Raw genomic sequence first — 20,788 nt, 5'->3', positions numbered from 1 at the left:
TGGTGGAGGACGGGGAGGTGGGGGCGGGGGGGGGAGGTGGAGGACGGGGGTGAGGGACGGGGGAAGGGGAGAGGCGGGAGGACGGTGGAGGGGGAGGGGGTTGACAGGAGCTGGGGGATGGTACAGTGGGGAACCGCAGCCAATCAGATCGGTGATCGGTGGGGCAGTGTGAAATGATCAGACGCGTGTCAGGCCGGCCTGCCCAATGGGAGAGGCAGGAAGTGGATTCCTGCTCAGTTTCGAGCCTCATACCGTAGCATCGAATGTGCGTGTGAGGGTGAGCAGTTCGAACAGCACACATCCCACTGCCCAGATATCCGACTTGAAATTGTACTTCTCCCCTGGCAGAGTTCTGGTGACATGTAATACGGAGTCCCCAACACACTGCAGGAGAGAACACACACATCAACGGGTCTGGAGACCCAGACTGTCTCAAAACCAACAGGATTACAGGAAAATACACCGATAGGAATCCCCTCACCGGCAGACTCCTCCCTCACCGGCAGACTCCTCCCCTCGCCGACAGGCCCCTCCCCTCGCCAGCAGACCCCTCCCCCTCGCCAACAGAGCCCCCCCCTCGCCGACAGGCCCCTCCCCTCGCCGACAGGCCCTCCCCTCGCCGGCAGACCCCTCCCCTCGCCGGCAGGCCCCTCCCCCCCCACCAACAGACCCCTCCCCCTCGCCAACAGAGCCCCCCCCTCGCCGACAGGCCCCTCCCCTCGCCGGCAGACCCCCCCTCGCCGACAGGCCCCTCCCCTCGCCGGCAGACCCCCCCTCACCGACAGGCCCCTCCCCCCCGCCGACAGGCCCCTCCCTCTCGACAGAGCCCCCCTCGCCGACAGGCCCCTCCCCCTCGCCGACAGGCCCCTCCCCTCGCCAGCAGACCCCCCCTCGCCGACAGGCCCCTCCCCCCCACCGACAGGCCCCTCCCCCCCGCCGACAGGCCCCTCCCCCCTGCCGACAGGCCCCTCCCCCTCACCGGCAGGCCCCCTCCCCTCGCCGACAGGCCCCTCCCTCGCCGACAGGCCCCTCCCCCCCCACCGACAGGCCCCTCCCCCTCGCCGACAGAGGCCCCCGCCCCCCCCCCCTCGCCGACAGAGGCCCCCGTCCTCCCCCTCGCCGACAGAGCACACCAGGGCTGTAGAAACCATTTCTCACACTGTACAGTGGGTTGATCAAATCACAGGTTGAGAATCAGGGGCCATGATACAGGAGGCCAATGGGCCATCGAGTCTGCGCCAATGATCCCGTTAATCTGCGTGACTGCACGGCAGTCTGGCGGTCCCACACAAAAACGGAAAAACTGCGTGTGCGTGGAAATGTGAAGGGGCCGAACAGTCCGTGAAACATTCGAGGGAACATTGGTTTGCGCCAGCTCTTTCCAAGAGCAATCCAGTTAGTGCCCCCACCCCTGCTCCGGCCCCTCGCCCTTTCCCCATATCCCTGCAACCATTTCTCCTTCAACTATTATCCAATTCCTTTTCGAAAGCGACTATTGAGTCTGTCTCCAGCACCCATCGGGCAGCGCATTCCAGATCCTAACCACTCGCTCTGGCTCTTTTGCCAATCATTTAAATCTGTTCCCTCTGGTTATTGACCCTTCAGTCACTGGGATCAGTTTCTCTTTACTTACTGTCTAAACTCTTCATGATTATAAACAACTTTATCAAATCTCCTCTCAACCTTCTCTGCTCAAGGAGAACAACCCCAGCTTCTCCAGTCCATCCACGGAACTGAAGTCCCTCATCCCTGGAACCATTCTCGTAAATCTCTCGTCTTTCCACCGTCGACAAGGCACAAGTGAGGAGAGTGACCGTGGCTGTTCCTGGAGTGGCACTCAGACTGAGGCTGTGGTCCTGTTGCTTGCTCACACAGGGTGTGGGCAAGAGTAGGTCACACCAGTATACTGGGGTCTCGGGGACAGAGCTGGGCTCCGGGAGACGGAGCAGACTAACGTCAAGCACCGAAGGGTGAGTCTGCACACAAGTACACAATGCCGCTTCATGGGTTGAACTTGGAGACATCGCAGACATGCTCCTCACACAGTGAGAGTGCTAACGCCTGCTGTGGCCGGGGTCACTGCGACCCTGTGACTGACAGGTACTTACAGTCTCCGCCATCGACTGCGGGGAGTTTAGCTGCTTGGCCAATCCGTAGTCGCCCAGCTTGATCAGGTCCGATTTAGTGAGGAAGATATTCAACGTCTTTATATCCCTGGAAAGGAACCATCAGCAGACGTCACTCACAGAACTCACAAGGAACAACATTGCTCGCGGCTGGCCAGATCGGTAGAGTGACGGACCGGAGACAGCATGGAGGTCATGGCACGCCCGGGACCCTCCCTCGCCCTGCCCCCCGGGGCCCTCCCCCGCCCCGCCCCCCGGGACCCTGCCTCGCCCCCCCCCCCGGGGCCCTCCCCGCCCCGCCCCCCGGGGCCTCCCTCGCCCGGCCCCGCCCCCCGGGGCCCTCCCCTCCCCCGCCCCCCGGGGCCTCCCTCGCCCCGCCCCCCGGGGCCCTCCCCCGCCCCGCCCCCCGGGGCCCTTCCCCGCCCCACCCCCCTGGGCCCTCCCCCACCTGGCCCTTTGGGGCCTCCCTCGCCCCGCCCCCGGGGCCCTCCCCCGCCCTGCCCCCCGGGGCCTCCCCCGCCCCGCCCCGGGGGCCCTGCCTCGCCCCGCCCCCCGGGGCCTCCCTCGCGGCACACCCGGGCCCTCCCTCGCAGCACCCCCCCCCGGGCCCAGATTACACACACACACGTACGTACCCGTGTACTAACACCTCTCTCACAGCGAGCCTAATTTACTGACCTGTGCAGAATTCCATATTTGTGGATGTGAGCGACTGCTGACACGATCTGGTATAGGTACCACACAACAGTCTAAACACAAGAGGCCAGAGGGAGACTGTTAGCCGAGGATCAGCGGAAATACACAAAGCCGTAAGGGCCATTGAACCTCTGGTAGTAACAGCACAGGGTGTGTCGGGTTAGTCCCAGCCTGCAGTCTAAATGTAACGTACTGAGGATGCAGCGGGCAAAGGGGCCCCACTGCCCAGGGGGGGGAGCAAAGGGGCCCCACTGCCCAGGGGGGAGCAAAGGGGCCCCACTGCCCAGGGGGGAGCAAAGGGGCCCCACTGCCCAGGGGGGAGCAAAGGGGCCCCACTGCCCAGGGGGGAGCAAAGGGGCCCCACTGCCCGGGGGGGGGGGGGGGGGGGGCAAAGGGGCCCCACTGCCCGGGGAGGGAGCAAAGGGGCCCCACTGCCCGGGGGGAGGGGGGAGCAAAGGGGCCCCACTGCCCAGGGGGGGGGGGGGCAAAGGGGCCCCACTGCCCAGGGGGGGGGGGGGGCAAAGGGGCCCCACTGCCAGATTCCATGAGCCTTAGCCATTCCCCTGCATGAGTGTCAGGTGCTCCTGGTGCCTGTGTTCCTCACTGTGTATCCCCCTCCGTTTTTCTCCCACCTGCGCTCACCCCACTGTAGGGGAGGACAAAAACCCCCTCATTTTACCCAGAAGGAAAGGGGCTGTGGGATCAGTCTGTGCTGTGAATTGAAACCGATGGAAGGAAAACTTTGCGACACAAATGGAGACCCCCCCAGTGTTTGGACTCATCGGAAAGGGAATTTAATTTGGAACTATCTGCCAGAAAGTTTGAAATCCTAAAGTGCACATAGAAGAAACTACGAACTTTAATCGAATTTGGGATTTTTTTTTTTTAAAGGTCTGCAAGAAAAGGGGTGGAGTCAATATCAAAAGGGCCAGTTTGGACATTGGAACTAATCAAATTGTCTGGGAACTGTATACCCTCGAAACTTGCCCCTTGAAAACATTAGCATTTAAACAATGCCATATACATATTCCAACACCTTTTTCATCAGGCATAGAAATATCTGGCTCAGGCCAGACTAGCACAATGGCTACAGGAGGCCAATGCAATCAACACCCACTCAAACCTTGAGTAGGTTAAGATCAGTGGGAAAAAAAACTAAAAACCTCAAACTGCTGCATTTTTCAAAATCAAAAGTCCACCAATGAGAAGAATCGACTTCAGCAGGAGAGGGGGACTGGATAATCTGGCTATAAAAAAGGGGTTTCTAACGTAGTGGTATAAAGGAGTGATGATTTTCCCTGCCCTCGTCATTCAACAACCACAACCACAGGCCTCTCGACACTGAAGGAAAACCAGTGTCTGAAGACACCGAAGATAGAAGAAACAAACCACCAGACTGCGGAAGGCACAGTAGTGAGTATAATCTCTGGTCCCCAGAACTCCCAACTCAGTTAGGCCAGGAAAGGTGGGAGGTTGTACTGCTAAACTGGTGTAAAGATTTTCGTTGTGTCCGTTTAGTGGGATTGTTTTGTTGGTGTATTGCTGTTTGTTGAGTTACACCTTGCCAAATAAATTGGAAGCCTAAAGTTCCTCTTGGAATCACCTTGTCTCAGTTCTATTGTATTACATCTCCTGATCGTGAATCTTATGTCAGAACCTTGTAAGGGAAGCTAGGAGCGCCTCGAAAACGCTCAACTGTGTGTCACAGGCTAGGGAAGAAGGGGTTAGGAGTGTTTGACACTCACAGGTGCCTCACAGGCTAGGCATAAGCTGTGGGGACGCACGAGTCTCAAAACCCCCTTCATAAGCTGTGGACACAGTCTCTCCAGGGATGCTCTTGCAGCACTCAGGGTACCTCACAGGCCAGGCATAAGCTGTGAGGGCAGAAGGCCAGAGACACCCAAGGCACAACAACCCTGTGAAAACCCCTTACATCCCCCCACCCCCCCTGCCCGTGCGCCCTCCCCCCCCGCGCTCTGTGAACAGACTGCCTTACCTCCTCAAGAAACAGTTTCCCGCTCTGCTGCAAAATCTTATCGTAAAGGTTCCCTCCTGAAAACAAAGTACGCAGTCACACAATATACACAACTTTACCCGACCGCCATACCCCTCCCCCTCCCGATGTGCCCCTCCCTCTCGGCACCCCCCCTCCCCCTTCCTGACTGGCATCCCCCTACCCCTTCCCCACTTGGTAGTCCCTCCCGTGCCCGACCAACGTTCCAATCTCTCCCCCACCCCATGACTGGCGTCACCCCTCCCCCGACCCACGTCCCCCTCCCGACCCGCGTTCCTCTCCCTCCCGACCTGTGTGTGTCCCCCTCCTGACCCACATCCGCCTCCCGACCCATGTCCCCCTCTCCCCCAATCAGTGTTCTGTCCCCCCCCCATGTGTCCCCCTCTTTCCCACCCCTCCCCCAATCGGTGCTCTGTCTCCCCCCCCCCCCCCGAGCCCGGGCCGCTCACCGTTGCAGTATTCAACCTCGATGAGGAGCTTCCTGTCGTCCAGGAAGTGGTTGTAATAGGCGATGATGTTGTGGTGCTGGAGCACCGACAGGATGAGGATCTCGTTCTGCGTGTCTCGTCGCTCCTTCTCCGACAGCCGTGCCAGATCGATCTCCTTCCACACCACCAGGCAGTTGTCCTGTCACAGAGAGGCCAGGGATGCCCGTTAATGGTGGGGTTTGAGATCTGGAGCAGGGCAGTCCCCAGCACCGGCTCCAATCACAGCAGGTGAACATTTCCATCCCACATCGAAGGTGCCACATAAAAGGTTACTGCACAAGATAAAAGCTCATGGGGTTGGGGGTAATATATTAGCATGGATAATTAACAAAACAGTGAGTCGGGATAAATGTGTCACTTTCTGGTTGGCAACCAGTAACTAGTGGGGTGCGCAGGGATCTGTGCTGGGACACCAACTATTTACAATCTATATTAATGACTTGGATGAAGGGACCGAGTGTAATGTAACCAAGTTTGCTGATGATACAAAGAGGGGTGGGAAAGCAAGTTGTGAGAGGACTTGATGGTAGGTGGCCCGAGGCTTGGCTGGGAGCAAGCATTAAGGAGGTCAGTTGCCCGCTGGAGTTTCGAGGGATGTTTTAAGTTTCTTCCAAAGTTTAAAAAAAAAGTTTTCCAAAGTTATTTAAAAGTTTCTCCAGAGGTTTTTTTTTAAAATTTCTCCAGGTTGTTTAAAAGTTTTCCCAAATTGTTTAAAAGGTTTCTCAAGTTGATTAAAAGTTTAAAAGTTGATTAAAAGTTTAAGATGTTACTCCCTTGGCACTGCTCCATGGGAGCTACCAGCCTTCTGCAGCTGCACAAAGTCTTCTGTACATCATCAGAGACATGGACCATGTACAGTCGACATCTCAAGTCGCTGGAGATATATCACCAACGATGTCTCCACAAGATCCTGCAAAGCCCCTGGGAGGACAGGCGCACCAACATTAGCGTCCTCGACCAGGCCAACATCCCCAGCATTGAAGCACTGACCACACTCGATCAGCTCCGCTGGGCAGGCCACATAGTCCGCATGCCAGACACGAGACTCCCAAGCAAGCACACTACTCAGAGCTCCTTCACAGCAAACGAGCCAAAAGCGGGCAGCAGAAACGTTACAAGGACACCCTCAAAGCCTCCCTGAAAAAGTGCGACATCATCACTGATACCTGGGAGTCCCTGGCCAAAGACTGCCCCAAGTGGTGGAAGTGCATCCGGGAGGGCGCTGAGCACCTCGAGTCTCGTCACTGAGAGCATGCAGAAACCAAGCGCAGGCAGCGGAAGGAGCGTGCGGCAAACCTGTCCCACCCTCCCCTTCCCTCAACCACTGTCTGTCCCACCTGTGACAGAGTCTGTGGCTCTCGTATTGGACTGTTCAGCACTGAAGAACTCACTTCAGGAGTGGAAGCAAGTCTTCCTCGCTTCCGAGGGACTGCCTATGATGATGATGATGATGATGAGAGGACACAAAAAATCTGCAAAGGGATATAGACTCCACCAGACATTTGGCAGGTGGAGTATAATGTGGGAAAATGTGAGATTATCCACTTTGGCAGTAAAAATAATAAAGCAAATTATAATTTAAATGAAGAGAAATTACAAAATGCTGCAGTGCAGAGGGACAAATGGAATGTTGGCCTTTATTGCAAGGGGGATAGAGTATAAAAGCAGAGAAGTCCTGCTACAACTGTACAGGGTATTGGTGAGGCCACACCTGGAGTACTGCGTAGTTTTGGTCTCCTTATTTAAGGAAGGATATACTTGCATTGGAGGCTGTTCAGAGAAGGGTCACTTGGTTGATTCCGTAGATGAGGGGGTTGACTAATGAAGAAAGGTTGAGCAGGTTGGGCACATTGGAGTTTAGAAGAATGAGAGGTGGTCCTATTGAAACATATAAGATACGGAGGGGGCTTGACAAGGTGGATGCAGAGAAGACATTTCCCCTCGTGGGGGAATCTAGAATTAGGGAGCATAGTCTCAGAATAAGGGGCCGCCCATTTAAGATGGAGATGAGGAGGGATTTCTTCTCTCAGAGGGTTGTAAATCTGTGGAATTCCCTACCCCAGAGAGCTCTGGAGGCTGGGTCATTGAATATATTTAAGATGGAGATAGACAGATCTTTGAGCAATAAGGGAGTAAAGGGTTGTGGGGAGTGGGCAGGGAAGTGGAGCCAAGTCCATGATCAGATCAGCTGTGATCTTGTTGAATGGTGGAGCAGGCTCGAGGGGCCAGATGGCCAACTCCTGCTCCTATTTCTTATGTTCTTATGAACGCTGGTAGACTGCCTGAACCAAAAAACTCCGAGTCCAGCCGGCCTCTCCACACCTGCACACGCAGGGCGAGAGCTCAGTGCCGGTATTCACCACACCACGTGGCGGGCCTGAGCTGGGAAAGCACCGCTCCTCCCCACCATTTCCATCCGCTCCGCTTCTAATCACTGACATCATAAACATTTCATTCCTTCGTATCACACTGAGTAACTGCACTGCCCATCAGAGTACAATAGGACAGAGGGCCCATTATTGCAGTATAATGGGACTGAGGGTCCATTATAGAACATAAGAAATAGGAGCAGGAGTCGGCCATACGGCCCCTCGAGCCTGCTCCGCCATTCAATAAGATCATGATCATGGACTCAGCTCCACTTCCCCGCCCGCTCCCCATAACCCGTTATCCCATTATCATTTAAGAAACTGTCTATTTCTGTCTTAAATTTATTCAGTGTCCCAGCTTCCACAGCTCTCTGAGGCAGCAAATTCCACAGATTTACAACCCTCAGAGAAGAAATTCCTCCTCATCTCAGTTTTAAATGGGCGGCCCCTTATTCTAAGATCATGCCCCCTAGTACTAGTCTCCCCCATCAGTGGAAACATCCTCTCTGCATCCACCTTGTCAAGCCCCCTCATAACCTTATACGTTTCGATAAGATCACCTCTCATTCTTCTGAACACCAATGAGTAGAGGCCCAACCTCCTCAACCTTTCCTCATAAGTCAACCCCCTCATCCACGGAATCAACCGAGTGAACCTTCTCTGAATTGCCTCCAAAGCAAGTATATCCTTTCGTAAATATGGAAACCAAAACTGCACGCAGTATTCCAGGTGTGGCCTCACCAATACCTCATATAGCTGTAGCAAGACTTTTATACCCCATCCCCTTTGCAATAAAGGCCAAGATACCATTGGCCTTCTTGATCACTTGCTGTACCTGTATATGAACCTTTTGTGTTTCATGCACAAGTACCCCCAGGTTCCGCTGTACTGCGGCACTTTGCAATCTTTCTGCATTTAAATAATAACTTGCTCTTTGATTTTTTTCTGCCGAAGTGCATGACCTCACACTTTCCAACATTATACTCCATCTGCCAAATTTTTGCCCACTCACTGAGCCTGTCTATGTCCTTTAGCAGATTTTGTGTGTCCTACTCACACATTGCTTTTCCTCCCATCTTTGTATCGTCAGCAAACTTGGCTACGTTACACTCAGTCTCTTCTTCCAAGTCGTTAATATAGATTGTATATAGTTGGGGTCCCGGCACTGATCCCTGCGGCACCCCACTAATTAGTGATTGCCAACCAGAGAATGAACCATTTATCCCGACTTTCTGTTCTCTGTTAGTTAGTCAATCCATGCTAATATATTATCCCCAACCACATGAACCTTTATCTTGTGCAGTAACCTTTTATGTTGGACCTTGTCAAATGCCTTCTGGAAATCCAAATACACCACATCCACTGGTTCCCCTTATCCACCCTGTTCATTACATCCTCAAAGAACTCCAGCAAATTTGTCAAACATGACTTCCCCTTCATAAATCCATGCTGACTCTGCCTGACCAAATTTTGCTTTTCCAAATGTCCTACAAGTGCTTCCTTAATAATGGACTGCAACATTTTCCCAACCACAGATGTTAGGCTAACTGGTCTATAGTTTCCTGCTTTTTGTCTGCCTCCTTTTTTAAATAGGGGCGTTACATTTGCAATTTTCTAATCTGCTGGGACCTCCCCAGAATCCAGGGAATTTTGGTAAATTACAACCAATGCATCCACAATCCCTGACGCTACTTCTCTTAAGACCCTGGGATCCAAGCCATCAGGTCCAGGGGATTTATCTGCCTTTAGTCCCATTATCTTACTGAGTACCACCTCCTTAGTGATTGTGATTGTGTTAAGTTCCTCCCTGCCATTGCCTCTTGACTATCCACTGTTGGAATACTGTTAGTGTCCTCTACCATAATTATATTACCGTAGTACCATATTAGATATCGGACTATAATAGGACTGAGGGTCCATTATCGGACATTGTACATCCCTGTCTGGAGTAAAAATAAAACTGGGAAGGTGGCTCAACCGTGGCTAACAAGGGAAATTAAGGATTGTGTTAAATCCAAGAAAGAGGCACATCAATTGGCCAGAAAAAGCAACAAACCTGAGGACTGGGAGAAATTTAGAATTTAACAGAGGACTAAGGGTTTAATTAAGAGGGGGAAAATAGAAGAAGAGAGGAAGCTTGCAGGGAACATAAAAACTGACTGCAAAAGCTTCTACAAACATGTGAAGAGAAAAAGATTAGTGAAGACAAACATAGGTCCCTTGCAGTCGGATTTAGGTGAATTTATAATGGGGAACAAAGAAATGGCAGACCATTTGAACAAATATTTGGGTTCTGTCTTCACGAAGGAAGACACAAATAACCTTCCGAATGTACGAGGGGACAGTGGGTCTAGTGAGAAGGAGGAACTGAAGGATATCCTTATTAGGCGGGAAATTGTGTTCGGGAAATTGATGGGATTGAAGGTCGATAAATCCCCAGGGCCTGATAGTCTGCATCCCAGAGTACTTAAGGAAGTGGCCCTAGAAATAGTGGATGCATTAGTGATCATTTTCCAACAGTCTATCGACTCTGGGTCAGTTTCTATGGACTGAAGGATAGCTAATATAACACCACTTTTTAAAAAAGGAGGGAGAGAGAAAACGGGTAATTATAGACAGATGCAGTATAATGTGGATAAATGTGAGGTTATCCATTTTGGGGGCAAAAACACGAAGGCAGATTATCTGAATGGCGGCAGATTAGGAAAAGGGGAGGTGCAACAAGACCTAGATGTCATGTTCATCAGTCATTGAAAGTTGGCATGCAGGTACAGCAGGTAGTGGGGAAAATGTTGGAATCAATCATTAAAGATGAAATAGCAGCGCATTTGGAAAGCAGGGACAGGATCGGACCAAGTCAGCATGGATTTATGAAAGGGAAATCATGCTTGACGAATTTTCTGGAATTTTTTGAGGAACTTGCAGAGTGGACAAGGGAGAACCAGTGGATGTGGTGTATTTGGACTTTCAAAAGGCTTTTAACAAGGTCCCGCACAAGAGATTGGTGTGCAAAGTCAAAGCGCATGGTATTGGGGGTAATGTACTGACGTGGATAGAGAACTGGTTGGCAGACAGGAAGCAGAGAGTCGGGATAAAGGTGTCCTTTTCAGAATGGCAGGCAGTGACTAGTGGAGTGCCGCAGGGCTCAGTGCTGGGACCCTAGCTCTTTACATTATACATTAACGATATAGATGAAGGAATTAAGTGTAATATCTGCAAGTTTGCAGATGACACAAAACTGGGTGGCGGTGTGAGCTGTGAGGAGGACGCTAAGAGGCTGCAGGGTGACTTAGACAGGTTAGGCGAGTGGGCAAATGCATGACAGATGCAATATAATGTGGATAAATGTGAGGTTATCCATTTTGGGGGCAAAAACACGAAGGCAGATTATCTGAATGGCGGCAGATTAGGAAAAGGGGAGGTGCAACAAGACCTAGATGTCATGTTCATCAGTCATTGAAAGTTGGCATGCAGGTACAGCAGGCGGTGAAGAAGGCAAATGGTATGTTGGCCTTCACAGCTGGGGATTTGAGTATAGGAGCAGGGAGGTCTTACTGCAATTGTGCAGGGCCTTAGTGAGGCCTCACCTGGAATATTGTGTTCCTTTTTGGTCTCCTAATCTGAGGAAGGACATTCTTGCTATTGAGGGAGTGCAGCAAAGGTTCACCAGACTGATTCCAGGGATGGCTGAACTGTCATATGAGGAGAGACTGGATCAACAGGGCCTTTATACACTGGAGTTTAGAAGGATGAGAGGGGATCTCATAGAAACGTAGAAGATTCTGACAGGACTGGACAGGTTTGAGGCAGGAAGAATGTTCCCGATTTTGGGGAAGTCCAGAACCAGGGGACATCGTCTTAGAATAAGGGGTAGGCCATTTAGGACTAAGATGAGGAGAAGCTTCGTCACTCACAGAGTTGTTAACCTGTGAAATTCCCTGCCACAGAGAGTTGTTGATGCCAGTTCATTGCACATATTCAAGAGGGAGTTAGATATGGCCCTAACGGCTAAGGGGATCAAGGGGTATGGAGAGAAAGCAGGAAAGGGGTACTGAGGTTGAATGATCAGCCATGATCTTATTGAATGGCGGTACAGGCTCGAAGGGCTGAATGGCCGACTCCTGCATCTATTTTCTATGTTTCAGTCGGACTATAATAGGACAGAGGGCCCATTATCGGAGTATAAAAGGACAGAGGGCCCATTATCGGAGTATAAAAGGACAGAGGGCCCATTATCGGAGTATAATAGGACAGAGGGCCCATTATCGGAGTATAATAGGACGGAGGGCCCATTATCAGGGTATAACAGGACGGAGGGCCCATTATCGGAGTATAATAGGACGGAGGGCCCATTATCGGAGTATAATAGGACAGAGGGCCCATTATCGGAGTATAAAAGGACAGAGGGCCCATTATCGGAGTATAATAGGACAGAGGGCCCATTATCGGAGTATAATAGGACAGAGGGCCCATTATCGGAGTATAAAAGGACAGAGGGCCCATTATCGGAGTATAATAGGACAGAGGGCCCATTATCGGAGTATAATAGGACAGAGGTCCCATTATCGGAGTATAATAGGACGGAGGGCCCATTATCGGAGTATAATAGGACGGAGGGCCCATTATCGGAGTATAATAGGACAGAGGGCCCATTATCGGAGTATAATAGGACAGAGGTCCCATTATCGGAGTATAATAGGACGGAGGGCCCATTATCAGAGTATAATAGGACGGAGGGCCCATTATCGGAGTATAACAGGACGGAGGGCCCATTATCGGAGTATAACAGGACAGAGGGCCCATTATCGGAGTATAATAGGACGGAGGGCCCATTATCGGAGTATAATAGGACGGAGGGCCCATTATCGGAGTATAACAGGACGGAGGGCCCATTATCGGAGTATAACAGGACAGAGGGCCCATTATCGGAGTATAATAGGACGGAGGGCCCATTATCGGAGTATAATAGGACGGAGGGCCCATTATCGGAGTATAACAGGACAGAGGGCCCATTATCGGAGTATAATAGGACGGAGGGCCCATTATCGGAGTATAATAGGACGGAGGGCCCATTATCGGAGTATAATAGGACGGAGGGCCCATTATCGGAGTATAATAGGACAGAGGGCCCATTATCGGAGTATAATAGGACGGAGGGCCCATTATCGGAGTATAATAGGACGGAGGGCCCATTATCGGAGTATAACAGGACGGAGGGCCCATTATCGGAGTATAATAGGACAGAGGGCCCATAACGGAGTATAATAGGACGGAGGGCCCATTATCGGAGTATAATAGGACAGAGGGCCCATTATCGGAGTATAATAGGACAGAGGGCCCATTATCAGAGTATAATAGGACAGAGGGCCCATTATCGGAGTATAATAGGACGGAGGGCCCATTATCGGAGTATAATAGGACGGAGGGCCCATTATCGGAGTATAATAGGACGGAGGGCCCATTATCGGAGTATAATAGGACGGAGGGCCCATTATCGGAGTATAATAGGACGGAGGGCCCATTATCGGAGTATAATAGGACGGAGGGCCCATTATCGGAGTATAATAGGACGGAGGGCCCATTATCGGAGTATAATAGGACGGAGGGCCCATAACGGAGTATAATAGGACGGAGGGCCCATTATCGGAGTATAATAGGACGGAGGGCCCATTATCGGAGTATAACAGGACGGAGGGCCCATTATCGGAGTATAATAGGACGGAGGGCCCATAACGGAGTATAATAGGACGGAGGGCCCATAACGGAGTATAATAGGACGGAGGGCCCATTATCGGAGTATAACGGAGGGCCCATTATCGGAGTATAATAGGACGGAGGGCCCATTATCGGAGTATAACAGGACGGAGGGTCCATTATCGGAGTATAATAGGACGGAGGGCCCATTATCGGAGTATAATAGGACGGAGGGTCCATTATCAGGGTATAATAGGACGGAGGGTCCATTATCGGAGTATAACGGAGGGCCCATTATCGGAGACACCGATTCAAAAGGGATGAGTTGCACCTGAACAGGACTGGGACTAATATCCTTGTGGAGGGTCACTCGTGTTGATGGGGAAGGTTTAAACTAAATTGGCAGCGGGGTGGGCACCAGCATAGAGAAGTAGAAAAGAGGAATAAGGTGCATAAAGGAGGGAGAGTGTTGGATAGTACTAGAGAAGGAAGTAGTACCACAGTCGAAAGGATTAGGCTGGATAGCTCTTTGTCGGCCGGCGCAGACACGATGGGCCGAAATGTCTTCCCTCCATGCTGTAGATTTCTGTGATTCTATGATTCACGGTGATGAGCGGTTTTGATGGAGTAGAGAGAGAAACGATTCCCTGGGGCGAGTGGGTCAATAACCAGGGGACACAGATTCTAAATCATTGGCAAAAGGTGGAGAGGGGAGCTGAGGAGAAATGTTTTCACCGAGAGTTGTGGGATCTGGAACGCTCCGCCTGCAAAGGTGGTGGGCGCTGAATCCATCAATAATGTTAAAGGGAGTTGGGGTACTGAAGGATGGGGAACTGACAGGGTCAGACACACAGGGAGTTGGGGTACTGGAGGATGGGGAACTGACAGGGTCAGACACACAGGGAGTTGGGGGACTGGAGGATGGGGAACTGACAGGGTCAGACACACAGGGAGTTGGGGGACTGGAGGATGGGGAACTGACAGGGTCAGACACACAGGGAGTTGGGGTACTGGAGGATGGGGAACTGACAGGGTCAGACACACAGGGAGTTGGGGGACTGGAGGAAGGGGAACTGACAGGGTCAGACACACAGGGAGTTGGGGGACTGGAGGAAGGGGAACTGACAGGGTCAGACACACAGGGAGTTGGGGGACTGGAGGAAGGGGAACTGACAGGGTCAGACACACAGGGAGTTGCGGGACTGGAGGATGGGGAATTGACAGGGTCAGACACACAGGGAGTTGGGGGACTGGAGGATGGGGAACTGACAGGGTCAGACACACAGGGAGTTGGGGGACTGGAGGATAGGGAACTGACAGGGTCAGACACACAGGGAGTTGGGGGACTGGAGGATGGGGAACTGACAGGGTCAGACACACAGGGAGTTGGGGGACTGGAGGATAGGGAACTGACAGGGTCAGACACACAGGGAGTTGGGGGACTGGAGGATGGGAAACTGACAGGGTCAGACACACAGGGAGTTGGGACTGAACACGACTGCTCTCTCACAGAACCCGCACAGTATGGCGGGCCCAATGACCTACTGTGCTGGAAGGTTGTATGATTTTATGATTACAGTATCACCTGCATGTCTTCATTGGTTCACCTTCCCCTTTACCTCTCCCTTTCAATTAATATTTTGTAAAAAACCTTAGCTGTTAGCTTTGATAAGGTGTTATTCTCACCTGGTTCCTTCTCCCCTGATGTTTCCTAGTTATGTCAGCCATGGATCAGAGGGGAGCATGCTTGCCTCTGAGTCAGAACGTTGTAGCTTCAAGTCCCACTCCAGAGAGGGGGCACTGCACTGTCGGAGGGGCAGTACTGAGGGAGTGCCGCACTGTCGAAGGGGCAGTTCTGAGGGAGAGCGCACTGTCGGAGGGGCAGTACTGAGGGAGAGCCGCACTGTCGGAGGGGCAGTACTGAGGGAGTGCCGCACTGTTGGAGGGGCAGTACTAAGGAATAGGCCATTCAGCCCCTCGAGCCTGCTCCACCATTTAATATCATGGCTGATCTTCTGCCTCAACTCCACTTTCCCGCCTGATCCCCATATCCCTTCATTCCTTTAATATCCAAAAATCTAGCAACCTTTGTCTTGAATATACTCAAAGACTGAGCCTCCACAGCCCTCTGCGGCAGAGAATTCCAAAGATTCACCACCCTCTGAGTGAAGAAATTTCTCATCTCAGTCCTAAACGGCCAAGCCCTTATCCTGAGACTGTGACCCCTGGTTCTGGACTCCCCAGCCCGGGGGAAACATCCTCCCTGCATCTACCCTGTCAAGCCCTGTAAGCATTTTGTATCTTTCAATGAGCTCACCTCTCATTCTTCTAAACTCTAGAGAATATCGGCCTAGTCTGCTCAATCTCTCCTCATAGGACACTCCCCCCATCCCAGGAACAGTCTGGTGAACCTTCGTTACACTCCCTCTATGGCAAGTATATCCTTCCTTAGGTAAGGAGACCAAAACTGTGCACAATACTCCCGGTGTGGTCTCACCAGGGACCTGTATAATTGCAGTAAGACGTCTTTACTCTTATACTCAAATCCTCCTGTAATAAAGGCCGAACTTTCAGTGATTGGTGTACAAGGACACCCAGGTCCCTCTAAACACCAACATTTCACAATCTCTCACCATTTAAAAAATACTCTGCTTTTCTATTTTTCTGACCAAAGTGGATAATTTCACATTTCTCCACATTATATTCCATTTGCCATGTTCTTGCCCACTCACTGAGTCTGTCTATATCCCCTTGGAGCCTCTTTGCATCCTCCTCACAACTTACATTCCCACCGAGTTTTGTATCATCGGCAAACTTGGAAATATTACATTTGGTCCCCTCATCCAAATCATTGATATAGATTGTGAATAGCTGGGGCCCCAGCACTGATCCTTGCGGTACCCCACTAGTTACAGTCTGCCAACCCGAAAATGACCCCTTTATTCCTACTCTGTGTTTTCTGTCCATTAACCAATCCTCAATCCATGCTAATATATTACCCCCAATCCCATGAGCCCTAATTTTGTTCAATAACCTCTTGTGTGGCACCTTATCGAATGCTTTCTGAAAATCCAAATATACCACATCCACTGGTTCCCCCTTATCTATTCTACCAGCTACAATCTCAAAAAAAATAACAGATTTGTCAAACATGATTTCCCTTTCATAAATCCGTGTTGACCCTGCCCAATCCTATTATTATTTTCTAAGTGCCCTGTTACCACGTCCTTAATAATAGATTCTAGCATTTTCCCTACGACTGATGTCAGGTTAACTGGTCTGTAGTTCCCCGTTCTCGCTCTCCCTCCTTTCTTAAATAGTGAGGTTACATTTACTACCTTCCCATCCGCAGGAACCGTTCTAGAATCTGTGGAATTTTGGAAGATGACAACCAATGCATCCACTATCTCTATCGCCAGCTCTTTCAAAACCCGAGGGTGTAGGCCATCAGCTCCAGGGGATTTATCAGCTTTCAGTCCCATTTATTTCTCCAGTACTATTTTTTACCAATACTAATTTCTTTCGGTTCCTCATTCTCGCTGGACCCTTGGTTCTCCACTATTTCCGGGAAATTTTTGTGTCTTCTTTGTGAAGACAGACACAAAGTATTTGTTCAATTTCTCTGCCATTTCCTTATTCTCCATTATAGTTTCTCCTATCTCAGCCTGTCAGGGACCCATATTTACTTTCGCTAATCTTTTCCTTTTTACATACCTATAGAAGCTTTTACAGTCTGTTTTTATGTCTCTCACTAGTTTACTCTCACATTCTAGTTTCCCTTTCTTTATCAATTTCTTGGTCCTCTGTTACTGAATTCTAAAACCCTCCCAACCCTCAGGCTTACTGCTCTTTTTGGCAACAATATAATCCTCTTCCTTTGATCGAATACCATCTTTAACGTCACTCGTTAGCCATGGTTGGACCACTTTTCCTGTGGGGTTTTTGTGTCTCAAAGGAATGTGTGTTTGTTGTAAATTATGTATTAATCTTTAAATGCTAGCCATATCTCGTCTAGCATCATACTGTTTCATGTAGTTTCCCAAACTACCTCAGCCAATTCGACCCTCATATCTACGTAGTTTGTTTTGTTTAGATTTAAGACACAAGTTTCCGATTTAACTGAATCACTTTCAAACTTAATGTAAAATTCGATCATATTACGTACTGATGCAGCAGTACGCTGTCGGAGGGCCAGTACTGAGGGAGTGCCGCACTGTCAGAGGGCCAGTACTGAGGGAGCGCCGCACTGTCAGAGGGCCAGTACTGAGGGAGCGCCGCACTGTCGGAGGGGCAGTACTGAGGGAGCGCCGCACTGTCGGAGGGGCAGTACTGAGGGAGCGCCGTACTGTCGGAGGAGCAATACTGAGGGAGTGCCGTACTGTCGGAGGGGCAGTACTGAGGGAGAGCCGTACTGAGGGAGTGCCGCACTGTCGGAGGGGCAGTACTGAGGGAGTGCCGCACTGTCGGAGGGGCAGTACTGAGGGAGCGCCGCACTGTCGGAGGGGCAGTACTGAGGGAGCGCAGCACTGTTGGAGGGGCAGTACTGAGGGAGTGCTGCACTGTCGGAGGGGCAGTACTGAGGGAGCGCAGCACTGTCGGAGGGGCAGTACTGAGGGAGCGTCGCACTGTCGGAGGGGCAGTACTGAGGGAGCGTCGCACTGTCAGAGGGGCAGTACTGAGGGAGTGCCGCACTGTTGGAGGAGCAGTACTGAGGGACCCCTCACTGTCGGAGGGGCAGTACTGAGGCAATGAGCTGGTGATGTGTGTGTGTTGTGAGATCTTGCTGTGCCACATACACCGCAAGCCGCTCCGCAGGGAGTGTTAGTTATACTAGTGCTGCTGGTTTATGCTAGTGATACTAGTGCTGCTGGTTTATGCTAGTTATACTAGTGATGGTGGTTTATACTAGTGATGCTGGTTTATGCTAGTTATACTAGTTTATGCTAGTGATAATAGTGGTGCGGGTTATGCTAGTGATGCTGGTTATACTAGTGCTGCTGGTTTATGCTTGTTATACTCGTGCTGCTGGTTTATGCTAGTGCTGCTAGTTATACTAGTGATGCTGGTTTATGCTAGTTATACCAGTTTATGCAAGTGTTGCGGGTTTAGCGGCGCGGTTACCTCGGTGCGCCGGTACAGTGTGGCCTCCCCGAAGGCGCCTCTGCCCAGCACCTTGACCGGGATGTAGTGCAGCTCCTCGGCCTCCGCTCCCGGGCCTCCCCCGGCCCCGCTCCCGGGCCCCCCGCACTCGCTGCCGAACTCGGAGCTCACCGAGTCCAGGTGCCGATCGAACTCATTCAGCGCCATGGCGGCGGAGAGCCGCGACAGGGACAGGACAGGACAGGCTGCGGCCCGCCCCGAGACTGCGTGACCAGCGTGCGCGCTCCCGGCCAATCCAGGGACAGCGTGCGCGCTCCCGGCCCAATCCAAGGACAGCGTGCGCGGCGTGCGCGCTCCCGGCCCAATCCAGGGACAGCGTGTGCGGCGTGCGCGCTCCCGGACAAATCCAGGGACAGCATGCGCTGCGTGCGCGCTCCCGACCCAGACACAGCCCCGAGACTGCGTGACCGACGTGCGCGCTCCCGGCCAATCCAGGGACAACGTGCGCGCCCCCGATCAAATCCAGTGACAGCGTGCGCGGCGTGCGCGCTCCCGGCCCAGACACAGCCCCGGCCCAGACAGAGCCCCGCTCCCGGCCCAGACACAGCCCCGGCCCAGACACGGCCCCGCTCCCGGCCCAGACAGAGCCCCGCTCCCAGCCCAGTCACAGCCCCGGCCCAGACACAGCCCCGCTCCCAGCCCAGTCACAGCCCAAGGCCCAGACACAGCCCCGCTCCCGGCCCAGACACAGCCCCGCTCCCGGCCCAGTCACAGCCCCGGCCCAGACAGAGCCCCGCTCCCGGCCCAGTCACAGCCCAAGGCCCAGACAGAGCCCCGCTCCCAGCCCAGACACAGCCCCGGCCCAGACACGGCCCCGCTCCCGGCCCAGACACAGCCCCGCTCCCGGCCCAGACACAGCCCCGGCCCAGACAGAGCCCCGCTCCCGGCCCAGTCACAGCCCCGGCCCAGACAGAGCCCCGCTCCCGGCCCAGTCACAGCCCAAGGCCCAGACAGAGCCCCGCTCCCAGCCCAGACACAGCCCCGGCCCAGACACAGCCCCGCTCCCAGCCCAGACACAGCCCCGGCCCAGACACAGCCCCGCTCCCGGCCCAGACACAGCCCCGCTCCCAGCCCAGTCACAGCCCAAGGCCCAGACACAGCCCCGCTCCCGGCCCAGACACAGCCCCGGCCCAGACAGAGCCCCGCTCCCGGCCCAGACACAGCCCCGGCCCAGACAGAGCCCCGCTCCCGGCCCAGACACAGCCCCGCTCCCGGCCCAGACACAGCCCCGCTCCCGGCCCAGACACAGCCCCGGCCCAGACAGAGCCCCGCTCCCGGCCCAGACAGAGCCCCGCTCCCGGCCCAGACAGAGCCCCGCTCCCGGCCCAGACAGAGCCCCGCTCCCGGCCCAGACAGAGCCCCGCTCCCGGCCCAGACAGAGCCCCGCTCCCGGCCCAGACACAGCCCCGCTCCCAGTCCAGACACAGCCCCGCTCCCGGCCCAGACACAGCCCCGCTCCCGGCCCAGACACAGCCCCGGCCCAGACACAACCCTGCTCCCGGCCCAGACACAGCCCCGGCCCAGACACAACCCTGCTCCCGGCCCAGACACAGCCCCGGCCCAGACAGAGCCCCGCTCCCGGCCCAGACACAGCCCCGGCCCAGACAGAGCCCCGCTCCCGGCCCAGACACAGCCCCGGCCCAGACAGAGCCCCGCTCCCGGCCCAGACACAGCCCCGGCCCAGACAGAGCCCCGCTCCCGGCCCAGACACAGCCCCGCTCCCGGCCCAGACACAGCCCCGGCCCATACAGAGCCCCGCTCCCGGCCCAGACACAGCCCCGGCCCAGACACGGCCCCGCTCCCGGCCCAGACACAGCCCCGGCCCAGACAGAGCCCCGCTCCCAGCCCAGACACAGCCCCGGCCCAGACACAGCCCTGCTCCCGGCCCAGTCACAGCCCAAGGCCCAGACAGAGCCCCGCTCCCAGCCCAGACACAGCCCCGGCCCAGACACAACCCTGCTCCCGGCCCAGACACAGCCCCGCTCCCGGCCCAGACACAGCCCCGCTCCCGGCCCAGTCACAGCCCAAGGCCCAGACAGAGCCCCGCTCCCAGCCCAGACACAGCCCCGGCCCAGACACAACCCTGCTCCCGGCCCAGACACAGCCCCGCTCCCGGCCCAGACACAGCCCCGCTCCCAGCCCAGACACAGCCCCGCTCCCGGCACAGACACAGCCCCGCTCCTGGCCCAGACACAGCCCAAGGCCCAGACAGAGCCCCGCTCCCGGCCCAGACACAGCCCC

At 53.8% G+C, this 20,788-nt stretch overlaps 1 protein-coding gene across 1 annotated transcript; it reads right to left on the bottom strand.

Annotated features, from left to right (window-relative positions):
• Nucleotides 1-1,633: 1,633 nt before the first annotated feature.
• On the bottom strand, nucleotides 1,634-18,741 carry LOC139245916 (serine/threonine-protein kinase Nek9-like; the record flags this gene model as incomplete). Its single annotated transcript, XM_070871362.1, has 6 exons — nucleotides 18,509-18,741; nucleotides 5,286-5,463; nucleotides 4,819-4,874; nucleotides 2,805-2,875; nucleotides 2,109-2,214; nucleotides 1,634-1,976 (listed from the first exon to the last, which is right to left on the bottom strand). Coding segments are annotated over exons 1-6 (940 nt in total), but the record flags the coding sequence as incomplete, so codon positions are not given.
• Nucleotides 18,742-20,788: the final 2,047 nt, after the last annotated feature.

Source organism: Pristiophorus japonicus, unplaced genomic scaffold (assembly GCF_044704955.1).
Source record: "Pristiophorus japonicus isolate sPriJap1 unplaced genomic scaffold, sPriJap1.hap1 HAP1_SCAFFOLD_246, whole genome shotgun sequence".
Classification (NCBI taxonomy): domain Eukaryota; kingdom Metazoa; phylum Chordata; class Chondrichthyes; family Pristiophoridae; genus Pristiophorus; species Pristiophorus japonicus.
This window is presented reverse-complemented; position numbering and strand designations above follow the sequence as displayed.